Consider the following 26,731-nt stretch of genomic DNA (forward strand, 5'->3'; position numbering starts at 1 on the left):
TCTGCATCAAGGTTTGAAATTGGGACCCTTGAAAAAAAAAAAAAGAAGAAGAAGAATTTCTATATTCCAAGTAACCAGGAACTCACAATTACTAGAAAAAAAAAAATCATCTCAAAATTCTTTACAATCAATTCTAGGATATTTAGCATAATTACGAATGCCTCTTATTGTTGGAAAAATTACCAATACGTTAATCAAATTTCATAATATGTTTTTATTAATTTTTTTTTTCATAGTGATATTAAGGTATGTTGGAGATTTTTCTAAACTTGTAATAAATTTATCTAAAAAAATTTAAAATGGAGGCCTATTTTAGACGATTTTATTTTTATTGGGAGTTTATTCAGTCAAATTATACATTTTAAGGTAGTAAGAAAAGATTGAGTTCCCACTTCCAACCATCATTATTTGCTTGTGTTGTTGGCTACAAAACTTTTCTTTCACCGCCCAAATTTTTATTTCACATTCTACGACCATTTGGAGGAATTATATTTGGATTTGATAAAAGATTTGAAAAATTGATATCGAATTACTCCATGTTAAAAGAAATTAAAATATATAAATGTTCAGTAAAATATAATTCAAATTTTAAAATTATCCAAATAAATTTTAAGGATGTGTTACTTAGATGCAGTTGGACAAGAAATTGGAATGAAAATTAATTATAGGATGAAAATATTATATTTATGATTAAATATTATAGTAATAAATTACATGATAAAATAATTAAGTTGGTGGGAGTGAGCACAAAAATATCAGAGAGTTGGAGTCATTAAAATGGCATCCAAAGTACATGTGGTTTGATGCACCTAATAAAATAATATTTGATGCTGCAATTCATCCTTTCTACTAATAGTAACTTGTATTAATAAACTACCAACACTCCCTCTCTCCATCACTTCCCTCTTTCCCTTTTCTGTCTCTCCATCTTTCCAATTTCAACGCCTCTCTCTCTCTCTCTCTTCTTGATCAAATCTCATTCCCTCAAATGAAGATTCAGTGTGATGTATGTGAAAAGGATGAAGCATCACTTTTCTGTGTGGCTGACGAGGCGGCCCTCTGCACCGCCTGCGACCACCGTGTCCACCATGCCAACAAGCTCGCCGGGAAACACCAGCGCTTCTCCCTCCACTACCCCTCATCTAAACAAGCCCCCCTCTGCGACATCTGCCAGGTATTGGTCATTTCTACACGTTTATTCACACTGCTTATGATGATGTTGTGTCTCAGTGGATCAGTTTACTTCAACAGGAGAGAAGGGCGTTCTTGTTTTGTCAGCAAGACAGGGCGATTCTGTGCAGAGAGTGTGATGTTCCCATACACAAGGCCAATCAGCATACTCAGAAGCACGCAAGATTTCTGCTAACGGGAGTCAAACTCTCTGCAATTGCTGCGCTTTACTCTGCATCACAGTCCTCGGCGGAATCTGGTTCCTCTACTTTGACTAACAATAATGTTTGCGATGCTGCTTCAAATTTCAAGTCCCAAGAATCAAAGAACAAGCCAGCTCCTCCAATAGGCCCCCCAATGTGTGCACCTTCTACTGCAAAGGGTACAACAGGGCAAAGCACGCAAGCAGCAGGAGGACAAGAATCCTCATGTGCGAGAAGTGGTAATGTTGAGATGATGAATGAAGGGAACTTGAACGGGTCAATCTCAGCGAGTAGCATTTCGGAGTACTTGATAGAAATGTTACCAGGGTGGCATGTTGAGGACTTTCTTGATTCCTCGTCTAATCCTTCTCCTTCTCCCTATGGTTTCTGTAAGGTTTGCAGTTCTGCTCCTTAATTTTCATCTACGTACATCTGCTGCTCAAAATTCTAAGTCAGAGAGAGAAACTGAGTTAATCTTTTGATTTTATTACAGAGTGGAGAGAGTGATTTGCTGCAAATCTGGGATGCTGATCTTGCGAGCAGCAATATGAGTGGTTTCCCCACAGAAAAAGTGGGATCTTGGGTCCCTCAGATGCATCAAACACAGATCAATCAGTCATATCAATCTACAGAAATGATGGGTTTTGGGACGACAAATGGATTCCGGCAGCAGTCCAAGGAATTCACCGCCAACAACGTGAAACCTAGCAGAATAAGAAATGAAGACAACTCTTTCGCTGTCCCACAGATCAGGCCGTCTTCAGCTGCCTCCAAGAGATCAAGAACTCTTTGGTAGTCCCATCAGGAGTATAAAATCTCATCATAACTGATCTGGAACTCATATACAATTCTTCTTGATTTCTTGGAGTAGTTTCTTTTCTATTTTTTTGTTTTTTTGTTTTTTTTTTTGGAAAATCTTTATCAATTTGTGCTGCAAAGGAACTACGTAGTCTCCATGTAGTTTGCTTGTTGCACGAATCTTTTTGTCTGTAAATATCTAAATCAAGGGAAGTATGTTTGATTCCCACATTGAATCTGGTAAGAGAAGCAGAGCAGGAACCACTTTTTCTCCTTCCCTCGTATGTTTGGTCATATTACATGCGAGAAAATTCAGAATGTTTGAATTTGGACTGGAACTGCGGAAGTGACAGTTCAAAAGGCAGTCATAGTCATGTACGATGCATCCCTTCATGTTTTTCTTCTTTTGGGCGCTAACTACTCAGAGGAATACAGTACCAGTTGGTACTTCTGAGAATGTCACTTCACAGAAAGTTTGAAGGTCTTTCTGATTGCTTCAGGTATCGACACTAGGAAATTTGGATCATGTTGTGTTTAATGTTTATGTACAAGTTAAAATGTCTGATTCTTGGGGACAAGATATTCCATCCAATCTTAAACTCTTTTCTCAACAACATCAAACACTAATTTACATTTCATCCTCATTCAAGACTAGTAGGTTCTTTACATATGCGATCCAAGTTGTTTCCTATTGGGTGGCTTCCTTCGAATTACCCCTAATTTGAAAAAAAAATAGTTCGGATTTACAATATTACCAAAATCGTTGGGACAGATCCCATAAAGATAATCTAATAAAGTTATTTAAAAATACTGAACGTAATAAATAAATATCGAATTTGACTTGTATACTGAATATTCATGAATTTGGTACATTGTGCTATCATTGCGTGGCTTCCTTGGAGATGCCTTGTGCCGGGCCCATCAGGGCCATTGCCTTGGGTCATACTCATACCCAATTTAGGTGGAGTCGGGGAAAAATCGTGGAGGGTCTTGGCCTATTTGAATATTATTAATTTTGTTAATTTAAGGTTTATCTCTGTTCAAAATCACTCTTGCCCACATCATCATCTCATGTATGTACTTTTGCCAAAAGTCTTTAATTTATCAACTGGAATCATTACACTTAAAAATGTGGTTTTAATCCAAATACAGAATTAGGCAATCAACAACACAAGAAGAATCAAAAACGGAAATGAAAGCAACCAAGTTCTGATCTAACAAATTTGGGACCTGCACTCACCCAAGACAAAAGTGAAGAATCTCTGACGGGGTGTTCTAAAGTCTTTATCATTGATTAATTATCTCTTAATTACAAATTTCTTACTACAAATGGTAACATAAGTCAACCAAGATATGTCAGCCTTGTTTGATTTGTAAGATTAATATCGCACAACCAAATATTTGTAGATTCGAATTTTTCAAATATAAGTATATGTTCACTGTTAATAGTAATTTCTCTTCTTTTTTTTTTTTTTTGGTTGGTCGGCCGTTTTTGAATATCCCAACTTAACTAAGCTGCTAAAAGTATCGTACCATCAATAATATTTGCTTTTCCACTGCCATCAATCAATAGATGAAAAGTTGAAAGTTGTATGATGTGTAGGCGGGCAGGCGGTTTGGCGTTAAGACACCATTAATCTCTTCGAGTTGCGGCAGAAAAGTATTACAATGTACGACTGGAAATTTTTAGCTTAGTATGTCTGGTCGGTTAACGAGAATGGGTGGACTAAAACTGGGAAAAACTTAAAAGTGAACTTTTGTCATTTTGTTCAACTTTCTTCCAAAAGTTTGAATAATGCATTTCGTTTACCACGGAAAACTCTGTTTCACCATTCTAATGTGTTTTCTATTCCATGTTGAGCCTAAAACAAAAAGAAAAAAGAAAAATTGATATAGAAATTCTTCATATTACATTGGGATAGCTGAAATTGAAATAATAAATTCTAAATTCCCAATAATAAATCTTGCATATATATTTGAATTACTTCGAATTCGAAGGATCTAGAGCCGTTAAGAGAAAAGCCCTTGTAACATACGTTTATATTAAATTCACACCACCGCTCGAGCAACTATAGTTGAAACTCTTCAACTTTATTTTGAACTATATTTTATTAAATATTAATGAATTTTAAATTCTTTTAATGTGAAATCATTTAAAAAAGAATTTACAAATTAATTATTTCCTTAAATCATGTGGTGTTATAGTACTTGTTTTGTTGTTAATCATAATTATGAACAGAGGGTTCTGTATAAAATTGATTAATTAGATTGTCGCAGTGGAAAAGATTGGGTTACAAAATTGTTGGTCGGTTAACAGTAGAGAATATTATTTGAATTTTGGGACCAAGAAATTCTAATCATCAAAGAAGGATTGAAGTTTAAAATGTGTAAAGTCTGTGTTTGACGTCTTGTGTAGCACCAACACCGTCAATATCAAAGGACTTGCACTCACTGTATTTCCTCTTGTGGAAAAATTGGAAAAATGAAATTGTAACTTTATGTAGGATGAAAGTAAGTCTTAGTGAAGGTAATGGAAGAATTAGTTATATTTTTCATAGAATTTTACATACACCAAAATTAGTACAACAAAAAGGTAATAGCAAAGGATGGGTGAGTCGTTGATTTTTTTATCTAGATCGGAGATTTAGGTTGCTTATCAAGTAATTTAGATTGAGTTTTTGGGATCTGGAAAAAGAAATATTATTAGGCTCGATAGGCAGTCGCCAACAAAGAAAGTACGAACTATCGTACCATTAATTGAGGTATTTATAGAGCCAATATTTGTACTTATATGGATTTATGTGCCATCATCCGGAGCTTTGGAGTATAGAATCATCGAACGACCCTGATTCTAGGTTTCAAATCCAATCCGGTCCGAATTGGGAACACGCGAATCCTATATTTGATTAGGTATTGAGGGAGTATTTTAGTCTTTATAGTATTGAATGAGATATATCCCGATCAACTTGTGTGTCTCAACTTGGCTATTCCCAGCATAGCTATAGTGTACGCGTGGGAACACTAGAATGCATGGGGCGCGTGATTAATCATCAAGTGTTGGTCAGAATTCTACTTACTTTTGGTACTAACTCAACTCTCATTCTCCCAACAACAAAAACGAAAATGCATGTTGCTGTCCTGTTTTCTCGCCACTCTTCAGTTCAACGTCCTTATCCTTGATCTCTTGCATCAACCCAAATATGGAAAAATTGTGAGATCACACCTCTAGAAAGATTCCCACAACATGTATGTGAAACACGTTTCATCGACATCGTGTAAATGATTTCAACCCATCCATCGTTTCCATGTTCAGCACCTCAAACTCGAATCGTTGTCTCCAAGTTCAGCACCTCATCAAACTCGAATTATTGTAGCTGATGATACCAACTTGTTTATGTGGCAAAGGATAACTACTTCAGAAACTTATAACAAATTGGGTTTAAATCAAAATCTAGTAGTTACACAAATGAAAACATATGAGCACTAATGTCCCGTCTTGCGATGGCCTTCTGGAGAATATGTAGACTAAGATATTTATTGCAAAGAGAGAGCTCATCTACATGTGATAGAGAACCTATGGGCCTAGCTGTTACATTTTTTGTCCTGAATATATCGGAATCCAAGTCGAATATATCAATTTGTGATAGATTCAGGGTAAGTAAAATTTTCTTCATGGAATTGAGCTGGGGGGGGGGGGGGGGGGTTGCAGCTTCTTTTCATGGCTGATAATTTGGCCATTCAAGAAGCACGGTTGATATTTGGTCCATGCCAGAACATCAAGTTTTGTATTTTCTGATTGATAATTCAATATGCTTGGTCTCAATGACAACTTCACTGATGAAAGTGGGATCAACAGCCACAACTCCAAGTCCCTCTTCTAGGATGCGTCGAATCATTTCATATCGGCACTCTAACTCATCCTTTTACCACCAAATGTACAGAAAAAGGAAATGAAAATCATCCAACAACTGTGGTAAATAGGGAATAAGCAGATTTTCAGCTTATATTCGTCTGGGAATGTTCAGCATGGGACATCGAATCATTCATGCATCATTGGAGTTACTTCATGTGTCAAAATACAGGATGTTTAAGGCATGAAGGGACAGACTTGCGTATTCAGATTTACAAGTCAAGGTCAAAATACTTCAGCCACTTTGCTTGCAAGAACACGTTCTCGTCTCTCAACATACTCGAACGGGAACCACCCTGCTTTCCCTTTGCACTCACCTTCAGCCCAACCGTTGTTGGTCACCTGCGAAGCAAATAAGATTTTCTCTCTATGACAAGCTTGATCGATCTCAAAGGAACTAAATGTTTCTTTTTTTTCTTTTTTTATGCCAAGTTGCAAATTAAATGAAGTATACGAGGCTAGCCAGAACAAAGTATGCTTAATACAGAGCAAATAACAGAAGCAGAGTACGGAACAGACCTTTCGAACGACAACATAGTCGCCAACAGCTAGTGTCAGCTCCACGTCAGACTCAGCTTGGTATCCATGAATGACCTTCCAAATAGATGAATTTTAATGGCCAAGCAATCATAATAATCAGCATGTGAAGGTATGTAATTCATCAATCATGTAGATCATGGGAAAACTCGTGCCTAGACCAACCAACCAACCAAGTATTATTTAGTTGTCATGTAATTGGTTGATCGCCTTTTAGTGTAAACCAATCATGTGGCAATTGTAATTCACTAGCCATGGGATACTACACTAGGGTTCAGCTAAAGTAGGTACAGACTAGAATTTCCGTGAAAGTATCAAATACCTCCCCCAAGAAGTAACCCATGCCATCAGTTGACCCATCATATGTGTGAGAAGCAAATAAATCCTCTGTCTCATTATATGCAGGTGGTGGAGGATTTATATTATCTGCAGCTGCAACATGATGAGCTTCAAAACCTTGACGCTCAGACAACATCTGTACACAAACAAGAATATCTATCAAACACAATATAAAATCTGAATGACACACTAAACTGAAAGGCGACATAAGAGACATTCTTTAGTAAGATTTTTACCTCCCCTTCGAGCTGATCGAGTATTTCGAGTACCCGCTGATGATAAGTTCTCTCAGCTTCGACCTTCGATAAGAAAAAATTATGAGGGTAAGAAGTTCCCAGTGCCAGTAAAATCTAGAGAAATTGATTCTGGCAAATTGGTAGAGAAAAAATGAAAGCACTACCATGGCTATTAGCCGCTGGAGAGTCAATCTTTGCTGCTGACCTTCCACAGCAGCCATGGCAGCAGCTGCTTCTTTACCCAATGTAGCCATATTTGACTTAAGCTCGTGAAGCTTCGTTTCTGCAGCTTCAAGCTTTAATATATTATCTGAAGTAAAATTGGTTTCTCTCACTCTTGCTTGGCGTCTGGCAACATCAATAACCTGTCTGGGTCAAAAAGAAGAAAGCAACGAAATAAAATACAGAATAAGTTCTGCATATTTTGTGCAAACTAAATCCCAATATTCTAGAAAGGAGAGCTGTATACTTTATCTTCAGGGAAGCTAAAGCCAAATTTTGTTAAAAACAAAGTTAATCGTATTGCATGCTTTAGAATCAATGTTAGTTGTTACCTGAGCTTCAGCCTCCTGTCGGACTCTGTCATATCTCTGTGCAAGATGTCGGGCATCTTCTAATGCAGATCCCACTACCATCGCCCTTATTGGCTCCGCAACCTGCATCGAGCAGGAGGTAACTAAATTAAACTGATTTTGTAAAAAGAGTTAAACTACCTAGGTTTTATGCATCAATCTCATGTGATCATGATTATGATATGGCAATGAAAGGACTTGCACAAACCTGTGTTCCCAGCAATTTAAGTAGATTTTCGCGTTCTTTTTCTATTTGAGCACGAGCTCTACTATAGCCTAGTGCCACTTTAGATAATGTACTGCCATTAGTACATGTGTTCTCAGTGCCGTATTTTCGGCTATCTTCTGACAACTTGGTGCCTGTGAAGATTTAACTTCATTAACAGGATTATGTTTTCTGATGGATGCTCAAAAATCATTAGAAGAAAAGAAATGTAAGAAACTTACCAATCTCAACCTGCTTGGTTCCAGTTACAATATAACCCTCAACTCCCCGGACGATGTCTCTTTGAAAGTGCTAGTAATACACCAAAACATTAAAAAAAATGAAAATAAAAATGAGTGAAGAGTAGATTGCAGAGTCCTTAGGAAGTAACACAAGTAGTGGAAACATGATGGATAACCTTGGCAGCACGTGTAGATATGTAGAGCTTCTCTAATTTTTGATGCTGTTGTACTTCATTTTCATCGGACACAAGATTGTCCAAACCACCAATACCACCAACAAATTGTTTGAGAACAGCCTAATAAAAGAAAATGAAAACAATCACAAGTAAACCGTGCTCATCATAAAGAAAACAAATGGTGTAGTTAGAACAAAATAGCTATGTAATGATCTCCCAATATAGACTTGATCCCAAAATCCATTCATCCGAATTCTTAGAAACAACAAGCGGAAAAGATTATTCATATGGAATAAGTTAAAGTGCTATTTGTTACAGCTAATTCTACGGAAACGAATTACTCATTTACTAATCCTGGAAATATACATTAAGGAATTCACATGTAGAATCAAATACTCAATGATGCAGAGTTAACCTATCTCGTTACTTTTATCAGATAGAACAATATAGAGGTGAAAGTTTACACAAGATCATAGAAATAGAAAACAAAAATTTTATCATTCCACTATTCCCTTGGCCACGTTTACTTGGCCTTATAATGTTGGAAAAGATTTTTAGTTTAGCCTAATAGGCCGTTTACCTTGCAGTATGGGGGGCCGAGTTTGGAGTGAGGGTGCTACTAATTTAGAGTAAAACCGAGATAACTCAAGAGTCATCAGCCCACTTGCTGGATTAATCCTACAAAGTAAATGTTCTATAATGAATTTCGGGTTTTTTTTTTATAATAGATTTAATTAGATTTATCCTATCACTCAAAGTAACAATGGCCTTAAGATAATAGCACTGAGCCTTTCCTGTATAACACGATTTCTGTCAACAGGATGATCCCACAAGTATGGAAAAAAAGCAAATTAACAAATGTATTTTCTTAAAATCAGACGTAAAATCATCTATCTTACATTTTTCGAGAGATTCTTTTCAGAACATTTTGTCCAAATCATTTGCAGAAACCATTCCAAATACCCTCCCTTTATGTTTTTGCCACTTTGTTCTAAAACCTCACCACCAATCGAATCCAATACAAAATTTACCATTTTTATGCATCTCAAAACTCAATACGATCAGTAGGTAATCGAATTTAGGGCTCACTACACTGCCTGAAAGAGTGTGTGTGTGTGTGTGTGTGAGAGAGAGAGAGGGAGAGGTTTACTTGTTGCTGTTTGGCTACTTGTTCTCTGAGCTTGGTAGCTTGTTTTCTGATGGCTTCCATTTCATTACAAGATTTTACACAGAGAGAGAGAGTGGAGACCGACGGGGAATTCGAACTTTCAAGTTTGAAAAAATTGTCGGAAAAGTTTTACCAACGGTTTTTGAATTTGTTCAGACTTCGGACTCTATAGTCTAAACTATGAACACTGACGTTTGACCTGCTTTTTGTAATTTATGGGGCGCGCCCCCCTACTTATTTAATTAGATATTATAAAAAAAGAATTACAAATCTACCGCAAAAGCGGTAACATTGCAAATTTAATTGAAGTACTAACCACTTCCAAAATTATTATTTTTTTTTAAAAAAAAATTTGGCATATCGCTAGTTAATGCTACTAATGATTTGGGACGCAATTATTTTTGCTCAAATCGTTAGTGCTATAACGACTTGGGATTTTTTTTCTTTTAATTTTACATGCATGTAGCAATGAATTTTCAATGAATTTTTTTTTTATAATTATATATATATTGCATGTTGCACGCTGTGGTCTTAATTTTAGGCTACATCATGCAGTGTTGTCTGTTGTGTATTCTGGGCATTTAAACCATGTCTTGAAGGATTCAAATTTTGTCGAAAAATCATCAGTGTAGAATTTGTAGATAGAATTCAGTCAATGCCTGGCATGTGACTTTTTCCGGCGAGTGACTCAACTTTCCAACCAAATTTGTACCAAAATTGAGATCTTTTCAGTTTTATGGGACCAAAATGAAATCCTAGTAACTTAGAGGACTAAAACGAGAATGACCTGAAGTTAGGGAACGAAAATTGCCTTTAAGCCTAGAATTCACTTGTACACCAAATACAAATATATAATGTTGATTGCGGTGGTAGGAATCAACATGTACTTCCTCTTGCATTTGTTATTATTGACGAAGAATCATATATATCTTGAAAATAGTTTAATAAATTTGAACAATTTGTCTCAGTGGTTACAAGACGATATCATGGACATGGATATAACACTCATATTGTCAAAATTGTCAACGGGAGTGTTCATGTGGCAAATGGAGTCAATTTGAAATTCCTTGTTCTTGTGCTCAAAAGGTATGTGCTGCATATAAACTTAACGTCGCGGCAACAATTAAGCAATATTATAATTTAATGCCTTACATAATGACATATTCTATGCCTTTTCCAATCTATAATATTGAGAGAGTATTGGGATGTCTCGAAATTTTAATTGGTCCATGATACTATTATACGCACCTCTATTCGTCTAGGTTTATTAGATTTGCTAATGAGATGGACTGGCCCCAAGCACATGCAAAACAGCAAATTCGAAAAAGTGAAGCTCCATCGCAACATAATAATGTGTCAATACAAAGTCGCCCACACCAAAATAATCGATCTAATTAAGTATTAACATATTCTTATACAAATTCAAAGTATTATAAAAAATCAATTATTAATATTAACATATTCTTATACAAATTCAAAGTATTATAAAAAATCAATTATTAATTAATTATCATATCCTACTTATATAAATCATATCAATATATATACAATTAATGAAAAAAAAATATAAACATATATAGATATAATTAACAAAAAAAAAAAGAAGTCCCAAACTTACGACATGCTAATTTTTTTTAAAAAAAAAATATTGCTGTTAACTACTTTCATTAAATATGTAATTTTACCGTTTTTACGATAGATTTATAATTGTTTTATAATATTTAATTAAATAACTCCGCATCTCTATCACTTGCTAATATTTATATTATTTTTTGTTGTATTTTATACACATCTTATAAACGCAATAAAATTGCGGTTTGGCAATGTCATTCAGTTATATAATATATAAAAATAAATATTTGGTAGCGTCGACTTTAATTAGTATTATATATGGGGTCGATTATGAAAACATCTTATAACAGTATTAATAGATTGTTCATTAATACAATCTTCACGACATGAAAAAATAAAATTATAATAATTATTTAAGTCAAGGTTTATAGAAATTAAACCAATAAATATTGATACGCATTTCTTCCCTTAATCGTAATAATGCATCCATGCCTTGTGCACATGAGAAGCTGCTCTCCGATACATAATTATTCAGACCTAATTACTGCTTGCACAGTAGTGGTCACCACCATTCACCATACTATTCGATTTGTCGAATGATTATAATATATGAAATAAATACTACACAGGCAGGTTTTGCAAGTGACGAAAATATGTTAAAATGTTAATATTAAATGATTCTTTTTTCTAACAGATCAGTAAGGTGATCGTTTCACAAAGTATTAAGTATGATTACGTCAAATCATTTAGTTTGTGAGTGTGATTGTACTTGACATGTAAGTGAAACTGATTTATAAATTATAAATCAAGCGCATAATAAGTGATAATAGTACTAGATAGTTGGGTGATTAATTTAAACTTTGGCGGTGTGTGTGTGTGCGAAAAATGGTGAGCAGAGCATGTTTCCAGTAATAATAGAAGCATGCAGCATTTGGCCATGCAAAAGTATGATGGACTGAGGACTAACACCTTTATAATGTTTTGCTCATCATTCTGCTCTCCTTTTCTACTTCCCATCTGTTAGTTTCCACCCATAATTTTATATTGTAAGCAATGATCCGTTGTAGTCTAGTTGGTTAGGATACTCGGCTCTCACCCGAGAGACCCGGGTTCGAGTCCCGGCAACGGAATAATCTTCTTTTCTTATCCGCACCCGATTTAACTCTGTCTTTCGGTATGCACAACTGGCAAACTCTCGTGCCCACGCCGAATCCTTTATGGAAGATGAACCGTCCACCCCTAAGCCATTTTGGCTGACGCCCCCGCCGTTGAGGATAAAACCGACGCTGACGGAGGAGAGATGAACAATAGGACGTTGGTATTAAGGTTGTTTATCAGCTTCCCAATGATCAAGTGGAGTATTTCCACTTTTCTTTTGGTGGGGAGTTTAATATTGTCATTTGATGTTTTGTTTGGTTTTCAATCAAAACTGGCATCAATTGTTTATAATGCAACAATGCAATGGGTAGTGGAATCACAAAAGTATAACTTGGAAAGCGCAACTCATCTACTTCCATCCTTCATTACTCGCACACAATTGAAATTCACAAAAATGCATCTGTCTACTGTTTTCACCTCTGGAAACGGCACCAACACTGCAAACAGGGGCGGCGGCGGCGGCAGGCAAGCTTTGGATGAGGAACGGGAGCTCCAGCTGCGCCAGCACGAAATTCCGGCGGTGGGTTCCATACGCCGTAATCCTCAGGCTGAGCCACTGCCTCCGGCTGCTCATCCACCAGATCTGGGTGGCGGAGTTGGAGAAGTTCCGGTGATGAAGATGGTGGTGTAGCAGATAATGATCCTCTGACAACAATCGCCAACGTAAGATCCAACAAGAGTATCAGTATCCATGGCCATGGGCTCTGCTTGATTGACATCACCTCTTCTAAGTTTGGCATTGGTTGGATTTGATTTTCTATTATTAAAATCCCGTAATCTTTGTATTTTTTTTTATATGAAATGACGTTTAGGTTTTAAACTAGTTTCATGCTTGGTGTACGACATAATCATGATTATGGTGTGTCAAAATTAAGAATGTCCTATCTGCTATAGTTTGTTTGTCGGTCTAATAACTGTAGTAATTTTAATTACAAATAAATAAAAGGGATAATTATATTTCTATTTCTCAATTTAAGATTTATTTACATAAATTAATTATATTTTTTTGTGTAATTACAAAACTGCAAATAGTAGCAAAAAAATTGTGCAATAATTTTAATATTTTGGAGGGTGTATATGTAATTTTTTAAAAAAATAAGATTGTAGAAAGGATCCAATATTTGTGATGGACGAATTTATCAAATAAAAGTCTGTAACAAACTTAAACTGGCATGGTGAAGTCAGAGTAGAAAGAGGGAGTATTATTATTTAGCGGAATTTGCACTCAATTAATGGAAAAAATCAGTATAACCAAATTCTGTCACTGAGTTCCGAAAATGCACAGAATCAGAACCTGTCGTAAGTTGGAAAAAGCGAGGTTGAGCTTAAAAGGGAAGAAAGCGTGGTGGGCCAAAGTGTGGGTGAAGAGACACTTTCAGCTACTCATGTCATTTATAAAATCACTATCACAATTTTTATTCTCCATGCAAAGTATGTGTAACTGAGACAGGGAAACTGAATTGAGACTGAAAGCCAGTGTAATGGAAGAAAGCGAAAATATGAAAAAGGGAAGTAAAATAAAAAGAGATGCTTGCTTGTGCTACCTGTATATGGTGATCACACCAAATAGATGACAGAGAAACAGAGACAGACAGTACAAACTCAATAGATTAATACAAAATTTACATTGATTTTAAATAGACTCACTCAAAAACCTCGTAAGGAAGTCAGAGAAAGCAACACCACCCAACCTTCTACATTGATTGCTACATAAGAACAAAGAATTCAGGGTCAAGCTTCAAAGGGTTTATTGTACAAAGGCACAGAATTAAGAGCACCTCTAAAATCATTCCACAAGTTATATAGTAGTAATTCACACTGAAAAACTGAATTTAACTGCGACATGTTAAGAGATTATCCGAAAGATTTTCACATGAGAAGCTAGGAAGCAGCAGGAGAGGAGCCTTTAGAACCAAACCACAAGCATTTATCCTTCACAGCTTCTGCCTCGTTTGCATATTCTTTAAATCTGTACTCTTCTTGCTTGCAAGAAGAAGGCACTTTCCCTTCACAGTAACATTGACTACACAAGCTAAAGTGGGATTTCATCTCCTTGAAACGAGAACCAATGATGGGATAGCGACAGGTACCACAAACATGGCGGCCATGCCGACTCCTATCCCCAGTTTCAAGCTTCAATAACGTAGACATTATGCTAAAGCCCCATTCTGGATCATCAAACATGGTGACAAACTCTGTCAATGAAACCAATGAGTTATCTGTTTCTCCATGGATTTCCAATATTTCACTAATCCCATGGGAAGGAATGTAGATGGCCCTCAAGAGTTTGATATATCTCTGGGCGTCAGACTTCTTTATCTGTGTATTACCTTCATTCACGGGTCGCCATAAAAGTGATTCATATGCAATCTGCTTTCTCTTGTCTGGGGAGCCACCACAGAGAGGGGCAAGAACAGCAAAAAACATGCCCAGATCCACCCTACCTGATTCTGAATCATCCAACACAGCCAGGATTTTCTGGTTTATTGCTTTGACGGCTCCTACAAAAGTTTCAGGCTTCAAGAAATTAAGCAACTTGCAAAGAATCCCTTCCAATGAAGCCTTGCGTATTGACTTCTCAGGTACACCGCTCCCTGAATAAGAGACTGGCACATCCCCTTCACTCATTTCCTTCTTTATTAGTTCAACCACACACCGATTCAATCTAGTTATCCTCTGAAAGGCTCTGATATCCAGTGCAATAGCGAGTTCTGTTCTCAATGTGGTTTTCTCACCCACAATCTTGAATTTTGAGGGCTCTACGGTAATGAAGGCTGCCTCACCATTACCATTACCATTCCCCCTCAACTTCCTCTTTTGCAGCTGCTTCAAGTGTGATATAGCATCGTGCAATTCCACCCTGTTCGTCATTTTTAAAGCTTCTTTCAGAGCCTTCTTAGCTTCCTCAGTTTCTCCGGCTCCTAACAAAGAGACAGCCTTATTTAGCTGTGCTCTCCAATGGTTTGGCCACACACCCAAAACCCTAGTGTACATCTCCGATGCCCTCTGGTACCTACCCATATCCATATATAGCCCTCCCAAATTGTACAGAGCATCCACATGGCCAGGTTTTAGGTCAATTGCCTTTTGAAACTCCTTAATTGCATTTTCATCGTCGCCCATTGCATGCAAAGCAGAAGCCAGATCACAATGTGCATCCGCATAATCATTCTTCATATAAATGGCCTCCTCTAAGGCCTTAACAGCTGCCTTATACTCTCCAACACCAAAAAGAGCACTCCCTAAAAGCTTCAGAGCCCTAAAATGAGTGGGACACAAAATAGCAGCCTCTCTATAATGCTCACAAGCACTAAGAACCATACCTTCAGCTTCTAGTGCAATCCCCAAATTCACATGAATCTGAGGCAACAAATATGCCCACTGATTCCCACCAGCCTCTGCTGCCTCTAATGCAAGCAGAAACTCCCCTTTGGCCTCGCTATGCCTCCCAAGCACATACAAACAATTCCCAGCTCTAAAGTGCGGCTTCACATCGAATGGTGTCAATTCACATGCCCTCTTAAAACTCACCAAAGCCTCCTTGAATAGATAATGCTCATATAAAACACGACCGATGGCCATTTGCCCATCAAACGCCTCGGCTCTTGACCGTGCCCTATCTGCCCTCGACCTCAAAACCCCCAACTCTTTCACAAAAGCTGCATAATCAGGCCCCGACTCATTCCAAATCACTCTCTTATCTGAAATCTCAGTCGATGGGCCAAGCTCCCTAGACCATCCAGGATCTGAGAAAACATCTGAATTATCATTTTTTATCTTCCCGTCCTTCAACTGTTTAGCTTTCAACCTCTTAATTAAAATCTCTAGATCATCAACAAGCTTCCATGTATCGTCAAAGACAATACCGTGGTTGGGAGAAGCAGCCCAGGCAGCAGTACGCTGCTTCTTATGGGGTTCCATTACACGCTCATCTGCAACAGAAGAAGATGAGGCGGCCTCTTCGGATGCTTGTGAAATCCCATTCTTATCCTCCAACGGTTTAAGCTCGAGGCCAAGGGCATCAAAATCTCGGTCCACATCACCAGCTCCGTCGTCGTAAGTCCGGAGAAGGCCGTCAAATGTGAGGCCTTTCTCACCGTCGATGAATTCTCCATACGTACGGAAAACCTCGTCGAGAATTGCACTAATTTGCTCGTCGCTGAATTTAACCCTAGGGTTCACGGCCACAACCAAAGCCGCCATCTCCTCCCGATTTAGCCCCCCATCCCGGTTCGTATCGAATTGCTGAAATATTCTCTTCACTTTCTCCGATCTGCTTCCACGAGTCGTCATAATTCGATCTCACCCTCTGTTTTACTCTGTTTTAGGGTTTTGAACCCGAAATGCAGGCTATGCAAAATTTTAGCAAGGGGGTATCCGGTAAATTGAATTTGGGGGTAAACAAAATTGAGAATAAAGGGTACCTCAATCAGGTCTTCAACTCTCAATAACTCGCACCACAGTGGAAAAAACTGCAAAATCTAAGGTCTCAAAACTAGGGTTCCAAAAGAAAATCAACAGTTTGAGACCTTGAGAACACAAAAAAAGGGAATTCCTTTACAGTTTTTGGGTTTAGTAACGAAACAGAGAAACACTTGTGGTTCCTAAATCTGGTTGGGGACAGAACCCTCAAATACCCCCTCTTGAAATAGGAAAAAAGAAAAAGGGTCTCCCTCTGGTGATTGTAGTTGGGTAAGAGTGTGTGTCTGTTATCTTGGTCTTGATTAGGAGGATCTTGACAGACAGAGATGATGAAATGAAAGCCCTCCTCTCTTCCTCTCTAAATTCTCTTTCCATTTTCCTTTTTTATTATAATAATAATATTTTTTTTATTTTAAATTAATGAAAATTCTCTGGTCTGATGATGAAATGTAGTGGTGGGAGTGGGGGCAGAGACAGATAAGTAAAGACTGCAACTTTTTAAAAGATTTTCTCTTTTCTTTTGTTTATTTGTCTTATCTAATTTAGGGTTAGTGGATGTCATTATTGCCTTAATTATGATGACTATGTCTTACACTTTGGAACAAAACATTTATTACTCTTTAATCACCTACCTAAATTGTTTAATTTAATTTGTGACAGGTGGGTTGACAGTTTGGAGTTAGGGCATATGAGTCATTTGGGGGGCTAATGAAATGGCTTAGAAAAGTATGGATGCTGTCTAGGAATATTTGTGCCACATGCTATCTCTGCCTTACCTACATCAAATTAAATCAAATTCAACTCTTTATATCCAAAGTACTTATTTTTCCTTTTTTTTTTATGGTTAAATATATTTTGCACCTTTAGATTATACATTTCATCGTATTTATACCTATAAAGTATGAAAAATAACGAAATATCGCCAACAAAATAGTTTAGCATTGATAGGATAAAAATGCCCTTCTCACATACCCTTATATTTTTTATTTTACTCTTTAAAATATATTTTATTAAAAAATCTCCACTAAATAATATTAAAATTTATAATCTTTTATAAAATTAAGTTATACAAAAAAATATTTATAAGCTCAATATATGCAAATATATTTTACAAAGTAAATAATTTATGTTAAAGAAGTATATGTAAATATGTGTAAGTACATAATGCATATAATATTATAGAAAAATATGTGATATAAATTATGAATTTTTACTCAATTACATGTCCACATAATAAAGTATATAATATCATTACTCAAAAATAGATATTTTATATAAATTATATTATAAATTTGCATATTATACAGCGTATGTATATATATATATATTCAATCTGATATGTTAACATTGTATTGATAATTTATTTTCAAAAAAAGTTTAATATATATAACAACATAAGCAAAATATTATGTAAATCTTTTATCAATTATGTAAAAAAATATAAGGATTGTAAATTTATAGAATTTATATAGATTCTAGATTTTATAATAAAAAAGCACAGATTTTGGGTACTGTTTATTTTAAATAAAATTTTTATAATAATTCAAGATTATATTTAGAGGAATTAATGATTGTAATAGACATATTTTAGGAGTGTAAATGATAAGGTTATTATCGTTATAAAAAAATGAGTTCATATTATGAGGGTTTAGGCATGTAAATGCACTTTATGCATAGTTCAAGAATGCAAAATATATTTTACCCTTTTTTTTTATAGCAAAGGATCGTTGTAAAATATTTTTTATGTGTGCGTATAACAAAATAATTCTTTATATTTTAAAATATATTAAAAATAATAATAAGAAAGTATATAAATCATCATATTACATTTCAAACAAAAGAAAACTAACTAAAGGTATTAATGGCACAATAAAAAAAAAATAATGTAGTAGTGTTAAAATGATGTTGAATCATTTTTGTAAAAATAATAATATATAATAATTTGCTGGGGACTACACAATCACAACTCCCTTTGGATGTTCCTAAGGGAACAACTCCATTGTTCAGACAAAAAATCTATGTATGAAAAGTCTCATGTTTAAATCTGAAGTGGATGCGTGAGCATTAATATATATATCATCCCTTTGGATACCCGGAAAAGGGCATCAAATTTTACTGGTACATCACATGCAAATATACTCAGTTATCCCATAAGACATAATTAATTAGATTAGAATTTACTTTTCACATTTGCTTTTCCTCAAAGTTGTCTGAAAATAACAGTCCAACCTATCAAATCAATACTTGTTTGACTTTTGCAAATATACACATAAACACACATAATAGATATGTTTCACTTTTATTTGTTATATATCAACATTTTAATTTTTTCGAACAAATTCGAAATAACGGGTTCGAGTTCCATCAGGCGTATGGATAAGTTATTTCCATTAATGAATTGGTTGAACTAATAGATTATTTTTAACTTATCGAGATATTAATAATATTATAAATGTAATTACCATTTCAAAAAGAAGATATGTTTCAGTTTTCTTGTTATAAATCGTCATTCCAATTATCAATATTAATAATAATTAAACAAAAGATTTTGCTATAATAACTGCACCAAACGAACGTGGACATTAATTATTACATAATAAATTTGATAGTAACTTAAGTAATCTGGACGTAATAATTTAAACTAGGCCAAGAAAACTTGATTAGGTCAACAAGTTGAGAAGTGAAAGAAAAAGTGCATAATTTCTTAAAGTTATGAATATGATTGCAGCAAGTGAGGTGGACGTTAATTAGGTTGTTGGCACTTTGAGTAAACATATTTACTTAAATAATTGCACCCAACCCCTCCTTAAAGCTTCTTTTCTTTTTTATCCATCTCAAAACCATATGATTCATAGCCACCTACCTTACTTCATCAAGTTTCAATATTTTGGTTTATTTACAACCTTCAGCTGATATTCCTACATCCGCACCATGGCATAGTTTGAATTCTATGCACGGTTCAAATTTACAACTTGATTGAAGAAATTGTGTTTTAATTACGTTCATAATCATTACACAAGAAACAAAAAAGCAAAGCACCAAAGAAGCCTATCCACGTCACAAAATTGAGATGGATGTCAATACTCTAAAACTAGTATATGAGATCTCTTATTAATAATGTCTCAAGAAATATAATGCACATTATTATTTATTAATTGCATGCACTATAAAAGGGATCACTTTATGATGTGGCATTATCGGCTTTTCCCTTTTAAAAAAAATAATACAAGTTAGAATTTGTAGGTCTCAATTATAGTGTACTAATGTAAATATACCAATAATATCTATATGTAATAAAATACAAGACACAAAGCTCATTCAAATAAGTTTGGATAACTTCTCCGTTTTCTATTTTACCAAAATTTTTTATCCGAATTAAATTTGATTGGATCGAACAATTTCAAAAGTGTTGTACACCAATCATACGACAAGTGTATTCCACCATGAATGAGAGGTCATATATGTTTTTAATTTTTCTTTCTTAAATTTAGTTTTGGATAAAATTATAATTATTTATTTTTATCCAAAAAAATTTCATCCTACTTTTTTATATAAATTAGTTAATAGTATAATTTAAGTTCAGTTTTCAATCAAATGATATTTTGTTATGATTGATTATTTTCATATTAAACTTTAGATTATTTATCACTATGTATCATATTAAAAAGCTTGAAATTTATTTTTTTAATTTATTGATTTTCTAAAAATATAATTATCCCATACCTAAGCATGGCGTACTAACTAGTTTTACAAAATAAACTAGTAACTATTTTTGTGCAAAAGAACGCTTTTCATTTTATTCACCAAAGAAAAGAAAGAAAGGAAAAAAACGCATTTCTATTTTATTCCCGCAGGGAAACTGGGTTTGGGCCGTACGTTTGCGTTGGCGGCTTATTACGAAGGTACGAAATTTTCCATCTGTATTGAGGCGTTGGGAATTGTTGTATGGACTCTCAGAATCTCCGGTTTTCCCTTGATTGACGCTATTATCAGTTTTCCCTTTTGACAGCCATAAACATTTATCCGCCTCTCTCTCTCTCTGTCTAGAATTCCGAACAATTCTCTTTTTGTTTCTCAAACTCAAAGGGAATCTCCAACAAGTCGTTCAGCTTGCATTTGGCATTCTTTTGGTCTCGTGTAATTTTGGATTTGTTGGAAAGATTTCTCTTTGTGGGTTTTTGCTGACATCAATGTGTTAGTTCTCGTTCTTCATTTCAATTAGGTGGGTGGGATTTGTTTTTGTTTCATGGATGTTTCGAGGGTTAATCTTGATTTTCTTCATCGTCAAAGTATGAATCATTGTTGTTGATTTTCATGAGTGAAGCTCGTGTTGAATGATCCAGTTGCATGATGAAAAACATTTAATGTTAGGTTTTGAATTTGTAACATGGTATAGATGCATGTGCATGCATGCGCATATTCTTTAGCTTTGACTGGCTTATGGTATGAACAGAATGTCAGCCCCGTGCCTGATGTTTTCTTGAGATGATATTAGATGTAGGGCTCATAAATTTGTAAGAAAAAACAAGAAATATGGCGCTGAAAGAACAGGGTAAGCAATTCTAGGGTTACGGAGCTTAGGACTATTGGCATTGCTTGTTTGAGTGTTCTGAACCATAGTTTATCCAGATGAATAATGCTTATGTTAGAATCTTATGTTTTGGCAGAGGGGGAAATGGCTGTGACGGATTCCGCAAACCTTTGCAATATAAAGAAAGTTCCTGCGGAGGCTTCTTTTTGTTGGTTCTGACAGTCGGTTGATCCTCTTCAAGTGCATTTGTTTGAGGAAAAAAATACTATAGAGATGGGGTCTGTTAGTGGGGAGTCGTCGGTATGGGATGGTCAAGATTCAAGTCCACGTGACGAGAGAATCTTTGTCTCAGTAAGATTAAGGCCTCTGAATGAGAGAGAGCTTTCAAGGAATGACGTGCCGGAGTGGGAATGCATCAACAACACAACCATCATATTCAAGAATGGTCTTCAGGAACGTTCATTGTCTCCGACTGCCTATACATTTGGTAAGCGACTGCCACCTCAGGCTCATTCTTATGGATTAGTGCATAGCAAGAATGTAATACCAGGAATCATTTATGTAGCCAAGGATTATTAGTTACCTTGGCTAAGCATGTCATAAAGGAAAATTAGAAAAAGAGGTTTACTATGATCCAACTTTTTCAGTTTGTCATCGTTTGGGTGAGTTATTTCCTTTGACAGCTTCCTTATGTTCACTTCTCCCTCCTTTTTTCCCCTTCTGTTATGACTATTTTATTGAGGGTAGACAGAGTATTTGGGCCTCAGAATCCCACAAGGCAAGTTTATGAGGAAGCAGCCAAGAAGATTGCTCTTTCAGTATTAAGTGGAATGAATTGTGAGTACTCGCCCTTGAATTCTTCCATGATGTCCTATCATAAAAACTCAAGATTAATGACATATGAATTTCCTGTCCAGCAAGTATTTTTGCATATGGCCAGACGAGCAGTGGAAAAACATACACCATGTCTGGGATTACGGAATACGCAGTTGCAGATATATATGACTACATAGAAAAGGTATTTGTAATCAAGGCAATTTGTGTTGTTTTTGACACATCATCTGTTGCTTCAAAGTTTCCTAACTTCACAATCTCCATATATCTAGCATCGAGAAAGAGCATTTGTGTTAAAATTTTCGGCCATGGAGATTTACAATGAAGTAGTGAAAGACCTTCTGAGCTTTGATGGTACTCCACTTAGACTTCTAGATGATCCAGTGGTAAATGAACATAACGATAACTTTGATTCTTGATTAGAGAAACGTTAATTTTAAGCAACTTCTTATATTGTCTTTAATTGTAGAGGGGCACTGTTGTTGAGAAACTTACAGAGGTGACATTAAGGGACTACAGCCATCTGAAAGAGCTCCTTTCCATCTGTGAAGGTTGAAAAGCTCATTCTAGTACTAGAATTTTGTTCAAAATTACACCTATAATTACTCTTAAAGGAAATGGATTTATGCAGCTCAGAGGAAAATTGGCGAAACTACTCTTAATGAAATGAGCTCTAGATCTCATCAAATTCTGTGCTTGGTATGTTTCTTAACCGGCTTCTTTTTATACATTAAAATGTTGAAAATGTGTTACTTAGCATCGACTTTCTCTATCGTACTCCTGCAGACTGTTGAAAGTGAAGCTCGTAAATACTTTTCTGCAGAAAATTCCAGCTCTCTAACAGCTACAGTGGTACTAAGCATTCTCATATGGAATTATAGGAAACGTTTAGACATGAATTATCATCGGCGCATATTTTCTGATTAATTGTCCTGCAGTGAATCTAGACATATTATGGTGAAGGGACTAACTTACATCATGTTTTTTATCACAGAATTTTGTTGATCTTGCGGGGAGTGAACGTGCTTCTCAAACATCATCAGCTGGCATGAGACTAAAGGAAGGCTGCCACATTAACCGCAGTTTGCTCACTCTTGGGACAGTTATTCGCAAACTAAGGTCCTTTTCCTCATTGTCTCAATATTTTTTGAGTTTTCTTATACAGTAGGAGCAATTTATCACTGAATCCCTCTATCTTCTGGATCTTTGAGGAACATAATTTTGTAAAAACGATTAACTACCTCTACATTTGTTGTCTGAAGTTCTGTATATTATATAATATACTAATAGCTGTTACATTATTCCTGATTGTCATCCTTATTTATGTTATGATCCAGCAAAGGAAGAAACGGACACATTCCATACAGAGACTCCAAGCTGACACGTATTCTACAGCACTCATTGGGAGGTAACGCCAGGACTGCCGTTATTTGCACTATGAGTCCTGCTCACAGTCATGTCGAGCAATCAAGAAGCACGCTCGTATTCGCTAGTTGTGCCAAGCAAGTTAGTACCAACGCAAAAGTCAATGTTGTGATGTCAGAGAAAGCTCTAGTGAAACAGCTGCGAAGAGAAATAACCAGAATGGAGAATGAGCTTAGGAACTTGAATTCGATTGCTACCTCTTGTGATACTGCATCAGCACTTAAAGAGAAAGAACTTCTTATTGAAAAGGTGATCTTCCAAAAATTCCCATATTTTAATTTCACTCATTCCACAGAATATGAAAATCGCAAAACATTATGGATCGTTTTGCTATGATACATATTGATGGCAGCACCGCATTGTTGGAACTTCAGATTTTGGCTGTAGATGCACAGAGAATCAAAATTTGTATTCCATAAATCAATTATCTGCCTTTTTGAAGTAAATGGAGCTCAGAAGATTTCCAATCTTCTACGTGTTCATCCATAAATCAATCTTACAAAACTTTCCTCCCTCTCTTAACTTTCTCAGTTGGATAAAGAGATAAGACAATTAATTCATCAACGTGACGTAGCTCGATCTCGTCTTGAGGATATGTCACTGCCAGGAGGATCATTTGGGTCACCAAAATCTTGGGTTTGTATTGATGTTTTTCTAAGATATATTTTTTTTGTCTATGTTTCGACCCATCAAATGCCCCATAGACCTGATTCTCACTTTTTTACACTTCAGATTGATTGGCAAAGCCTCGAGAAAGGTTCACAAACAGATGAATATGCATCTTCGGAAGCATCGGAGATCATTGATCCCTTGTACTCTGATGTTTCATCCAGGGCATCTCATTTTTCTGATAGATATGAGGATGTCAGTTCCAGTAGGACTGAACATCAGTCCCCCAGGAATGATACAGACCAATTTTTATCAGACGATATATCTCCAACTCTATACATTGATAAGTATTTTGGTCCTGAATCGCCTGATCCTGGCTGGGAGAAGATTGCTCAAGTGGCTGGCAATAAGCTTGAATGTACCCACATGGCGGTTCAGTGTATAGAACTTGATTTGACCAAGACGAATGTGGTTGCATCTGCTGCTTCACCAGATACAGGAGATAAGAATTCAGGTTATACTAGTGCAACAATCGTGCTTCCAAAGATGAAGATGATTGCTTGTATTTATTTTCTGTTTTACTTACCATGTAGGGATATCTCATTGTTCATTGGAGAACTCTCCAGCTTCTAACATGGCGAAAGAAGATGAGGAATCATCACAGGACAAAGCAGATAATCAGGGGAAGCTTCCAAGTGTGGAGCCAGAGGCTAATAGTGAAAACCTGCATGCCGAAGATTCCAATAGTCCTATCAGGAGTGACTTCGTGAACGAAAAAGAAGAAAACATCAAGACGTCAGTTGAAGATTGCAAAGTCAAGCAACAAGAATTGACAGAAGTCAATGAAGTGATCGAGCCTCAGGTAGTGACGCAGCGTGAGGATGATTTGGTAAGAATGAACCCTTTATTCACATGGTCATACAAACATTTAAATCATCTAATTACCAAGTATAATTGAATTAAGCATTTTTCTAAATTTGATTTAAGCTACTCCAAACACGATCAGACTCTTGAAAAGCAGTTGTGCATTTTTAATTGGTTCTTATGAAGGAACTATGCCAGCAGGATCCGGAGGTTACAGGAATATCCGATAATCAAGAAACAAAGACAGACGGTGGCTCCAATGATGATCAGAATAAGGTGCTATCTGCTTCAGATAATCAAGAAACAAAAACAGATGATGGCTTCAATGAAGATCAAGATACAACACAATCTGCTTCAGACAATCAAGAAACAAAGACAGATGGTGGCTCCAATGAGGATCAAGATACTCGAGAAATAAAGACAGATGGTGGCTCCAATGAGGATCAAGATACTCGAGAAATAAAGACAGATGGTGGCTCCAATGAAGATCAAGATACAACAAAACATGCTTCAGATAATCAAGAGACAAAAACAGATGGTGGGTCCAATAAAGATCAGGATACAACGCAATCTGCTTCAGATAATCAAGAAACAAAGACAGATGGCGGCTCCAATAAAGATCAGGATACAACACAATCTGCTTCCGACTGGTCTACTCAATTTGAGAGACAGAGGCAAGAGATACTTGACCTTTGGGACACCTGCAACGTTCCGTTGGTCTACAGGACCTACTTTTTCTTGCTCTTTAAAGGAGATCCATCAGAGGCTGTTTACATGGAGGTGGAGCTAAGACGGTTGTCATTTCTCAAGAAAAAATTGGATCGATCCACAGTCACGAAAGATGATCAAGTTTTAACAGAGACCTCAAGGTACATTTTCTTCGTCACCATGTATCAAAGAAATAGCACAATGCAAACTGCATATTTGTTTAACATGTTGTTGGCTGGCTAACAGCACAAAGGCTCTGAATCGGGAGAGAGAGATGCTGAGCAGACAAATGTACAAGAAGTTTTCAGGTAAAGAAAGAGATGCTTTATACGAAAAGTGGGGCATCGACCTAAAAACGAAGCAGAGAAGGCTTCAGCTGTGCCGCCTGCTGTGGACCGACCCCAAGAACATGGACCACATCAAAGAGAGTGCTGCCCTTGTTGCTAAATTGGTTGGTCTCAAGGAACTGGAGCGCGCCCCGAAAGAAATGATTGGGTTAAGCCTCTTGCAAGAACCTCAAAACCTCAGTTGCTTCAGCTGGATGCCTTCCCTGATATAATACTCCCTGGAGGCGATAAGTGTATAACAAAGACAAGAGAAATCACTTACATTAGCAAGTTTTCTAAATTATAACTCCATGTGTAACATATGCGGTTGAGATTCTAACTCCTCATTGTAATGTTGTATCTGATTGAGTTGAATCAGAGTTCGTGAAATTTATTTCTCAACCTTTCGTTCGTGAGATATTCAAATATTTGAGTCATAGCTACTAGTCAAAAGGGCGAGTTCGACACCATAGCTCTATCAAAATTTAACAAGCTAGCAGTTCAAAACTTATGAATTACCACAACAAGCTACTTTCTAACCTGATGAGGTTACTTAGAACAAACATTTTAACAAATTTTTCAACACGAATACAGAATTCTTGTATTAGAAGCAGCAACTGACAATTAGTTGCAAATTATTATTTCAAATAAGATTTATACTTTTAAAAATAAAATTATCATTTTTAATAAATGGAAGACGTCCCACTCGGGACTCAAAATAAAATA

At 36.1% G+C, this 26,731-nt stretch overlaps 4 protein-coding genes, 1 long non-coding RNA gene and 1 other non-coding gene across 10 annotated transcripts; 4 read left to right on the forward strand and 2 right to left on the reverse strand.

The window, feature by feature from the left end:
* Window positions 1-869: 869 nt before the first annotated feature.
* Window positions 870-2,444, forward strand: LOC105159576 (B-box zinc finger protein 20). The gene is made up of 3 exons (XM_011076687.3): window positions 870-1,174; window positions 1,252-1,767; window positions 1,867-2,444. Exons 1-3 carry the CDS (start codon window positions 989-991, stop codon window positions 2,167-2,169), a joined length of 1,005 nt encoding a protein of 334 aa, XP_011074989.1. The 5' UTR covers window positions 870-988; the 3' UTR covers window positions 2,170-2,444.
* A 3,701-nt stretch (window positions 2,445-6,145) lies between these two features.
* LOC105159318 (SH3 domain-containing protein 2) lies at window positions 6,146-9,748 on the reverse strand. Its single transcript, XM_011076332.3, has 10 exons — window positions 9,539-9,748; window positions 8,389-8,508; window positions 8,213-8,282; window positions 7,974-8,125; window positions 7,748-7,849; window positions 7,358-7,558; window positions 7,194-7,256; window positions 6,941-7,093; window positions 6,601-6,675; window positions 6,146-6,423 (listed from the first exon to the last, which is right to left on the reverse strand). Exons 1-10 carry the CDS (start codon window positions 9,596-9,598, stop codon window positions 6,307-6,309), a joined length of 1,113 nt encoding a protein of 370 aa, XP_011074634.1. The 5' UTR covers window positions 9,599-9,748; the 3' UTR covers window positions 6,146-6,306.
* A 2,437-nt stretch (window positions 9,749-12,185) lies between these two features.
* TRNAE-CUC (transfer RNA glutamic acid (anticodon CUC)) lies at window positions 12,186-12,258 on the forward strand. The gene has a single exon. It is a non-coding gene; the product is annotated as a tRNA-Glu (tRNA).
* On the forward strand, window positions 12,209-13,257 carry LOC148788878 (uncharacterized). Its single transcript, XR_016064843.1, has 2 exons — window positions 12,209-12,454; window positions 12,734-13,257. It is a non-coding gene; the product is annotated as an uncharacterized LOC148788878 (long non-coding RNA).
* A 619-nt stretch (window positions 13,258-13,876) lies between these two features.
* On the reverse strand, window positions 13,877-17,080 carry LOC105159319 (putative TPR repeat-containing protein At1g05150). Its single transcript, XM_011076333.3, has one exon. It carries the CDS (start codon window positions 16,577-16,579, stop codon window positions 14,168-14,170), a length of 2,412 nt encoding a protein of 803 aa, XP_011074635.1. The 5' UTR covers window positions 16,580-17,080; the 3' UTR covers window positions 13,877-14,167.
* A 3,648-nt stretch (window positions 17,081-20,728) lies between these two features.
* Window positions 20,729-26,407, forward strand: LOC105159320 (kinesin-like protein KIN-7F). Of its 5 annotated transcripts, XM_088879268.1 has the most exons (15): window positions 20,730-20,930; window positions 21,376-21,726; window positions 21,987-22,076; window positions 22,157-22,257; window positions 22,346-22,459; window positions 22,543-22,624; window positions 22,705-22,772; window positions 22,860-22,925; window positions 23,068-23,192; window positions 23,411-23,747; window positions 24,030-24,134; window positions 24,231-24,621; window positions 24,701-24,996; window positions 25,173-25,840; window positions 25,926-26,407. In XM_088879268.1, exons 2-15 carry the CDS (start codon window positions 21,513-21,515, stop codon window positions 26,236-26,238), a joined length of 2,970 nt encoding a protein of 989 aa, XP_088735394.1. In that variant the 5' UTR covers window positions 20,730-20,930; window positions 21,376-21,512; the 3' UTR covers window positions 26,239-26,407. The 5 variants fall into 5 exon arrangements, with proteins under 5 accessions (XP_088735395.1, XP_088735394.1, XP_088735398.1 ...); XM_088879269.1 differs by lacking the exon at window positions 22,860-22,925 and having other exon boundaries at window positions 20,729-20,930; XM_088879271.1 differs by lacking the exons at window positions 20,730-20,930; window positions 21,376-21,726 and adding an exon at window positions 21,771-21,901.
* Window positions 26,408-26,731: the final 324 nt, after the last annotated feature.

Source organism: Sesamum indicum, linkage group LG3, assembly GCF_026168435.1.
Source record: "Sesamum indicum cultivar Baizhima isolate 11 linkage group LG3, ASM2616843v1, whole genome shotgun sequence".
In the NCBI taxonomy this organism is placed as follows: domain Eukaryota; kingdom Viridiplantae; phylum Streptophyta; class Magnoliopsida; order Lamiales; family Pedaliaceae; genus Sesamum; species Sesamum indicum.

Excerpts from the sequence above, each read along its gene's own strand:
- LOC105159576 (XM_011076687.3), top strand. The coding sequence starts at position 989 with ATGAAGATTCAGTGTGATGTATGTGAAAAGGATGAAGCATCACTTTTC. Across the intron at positions 1,175-1,251 it reads CCCTCTGCGACATCTGCCAG|GAGAGAAGGGCGTTCTTGTT; the intron begins GTATTGGTCATT and ends TTACTTCAACAG. Across the intron at positions 1,768-1,866 it reads CTCCCTATGGTTTCTGTAAG|AGTGGAGAGAGTGATTTGCT; the intron begins GTTTGCAGTTCT and ends ATTTTATTACAG.
- LOC105159318 (XM_011076332.3), bottom strand. The coding sequence starts at position 9,598 with ATGGAAGCCATCAGAAAACAAGCTACCAAGCTCAGAGAACAAGTAGCC. Across the intron at positions 7,559-7,747 it reads GACAGGAGGCTGAAGCTCAG|GTTATTGATGTTGCCAGACG; the intron begins GTAACAACTAAC and ends TGACCCAGACAG. Across the intron at positions 6,424-6,600 it reads ACTATGTTGTCGTTCGAAAG|GTGACCAACAACGGTTGGGC; the intron begins GTCTGTTCCGTA and ends TTTGCTTCGCAG.
- LOC105159319 (XM_011076333.3), bottom strand. The coding sequence starts at position 16,579 with ATGACGACTCGTGGAAGCAGATCGGAGAAAGTGAAGAGAATATTTCAG.
- LOC105159320 (XM_088879268.1), top strand. The coding sequence starts at position 21,513 with ATGGGGTCTGTTAGTGGGGAGTCGTCGGTATGGGATGGTCAAGATTCA. Across the intron at positions 22,926-23,067 it reads GCTCTCTAACAGCTACAGTG|AATTTTGTTGATCTTGCGGG; the intron begins GTACTAAGCATT and ends TTTTTATCACAG. Across the intron at positions 24,997-25,172 it reads CGCAGCGTGAGGATGATTTG|GATCCGGAGGTTACAGGAAT; the intron begins GTAAGAATGAAC and ends CTATGCCAGCAG.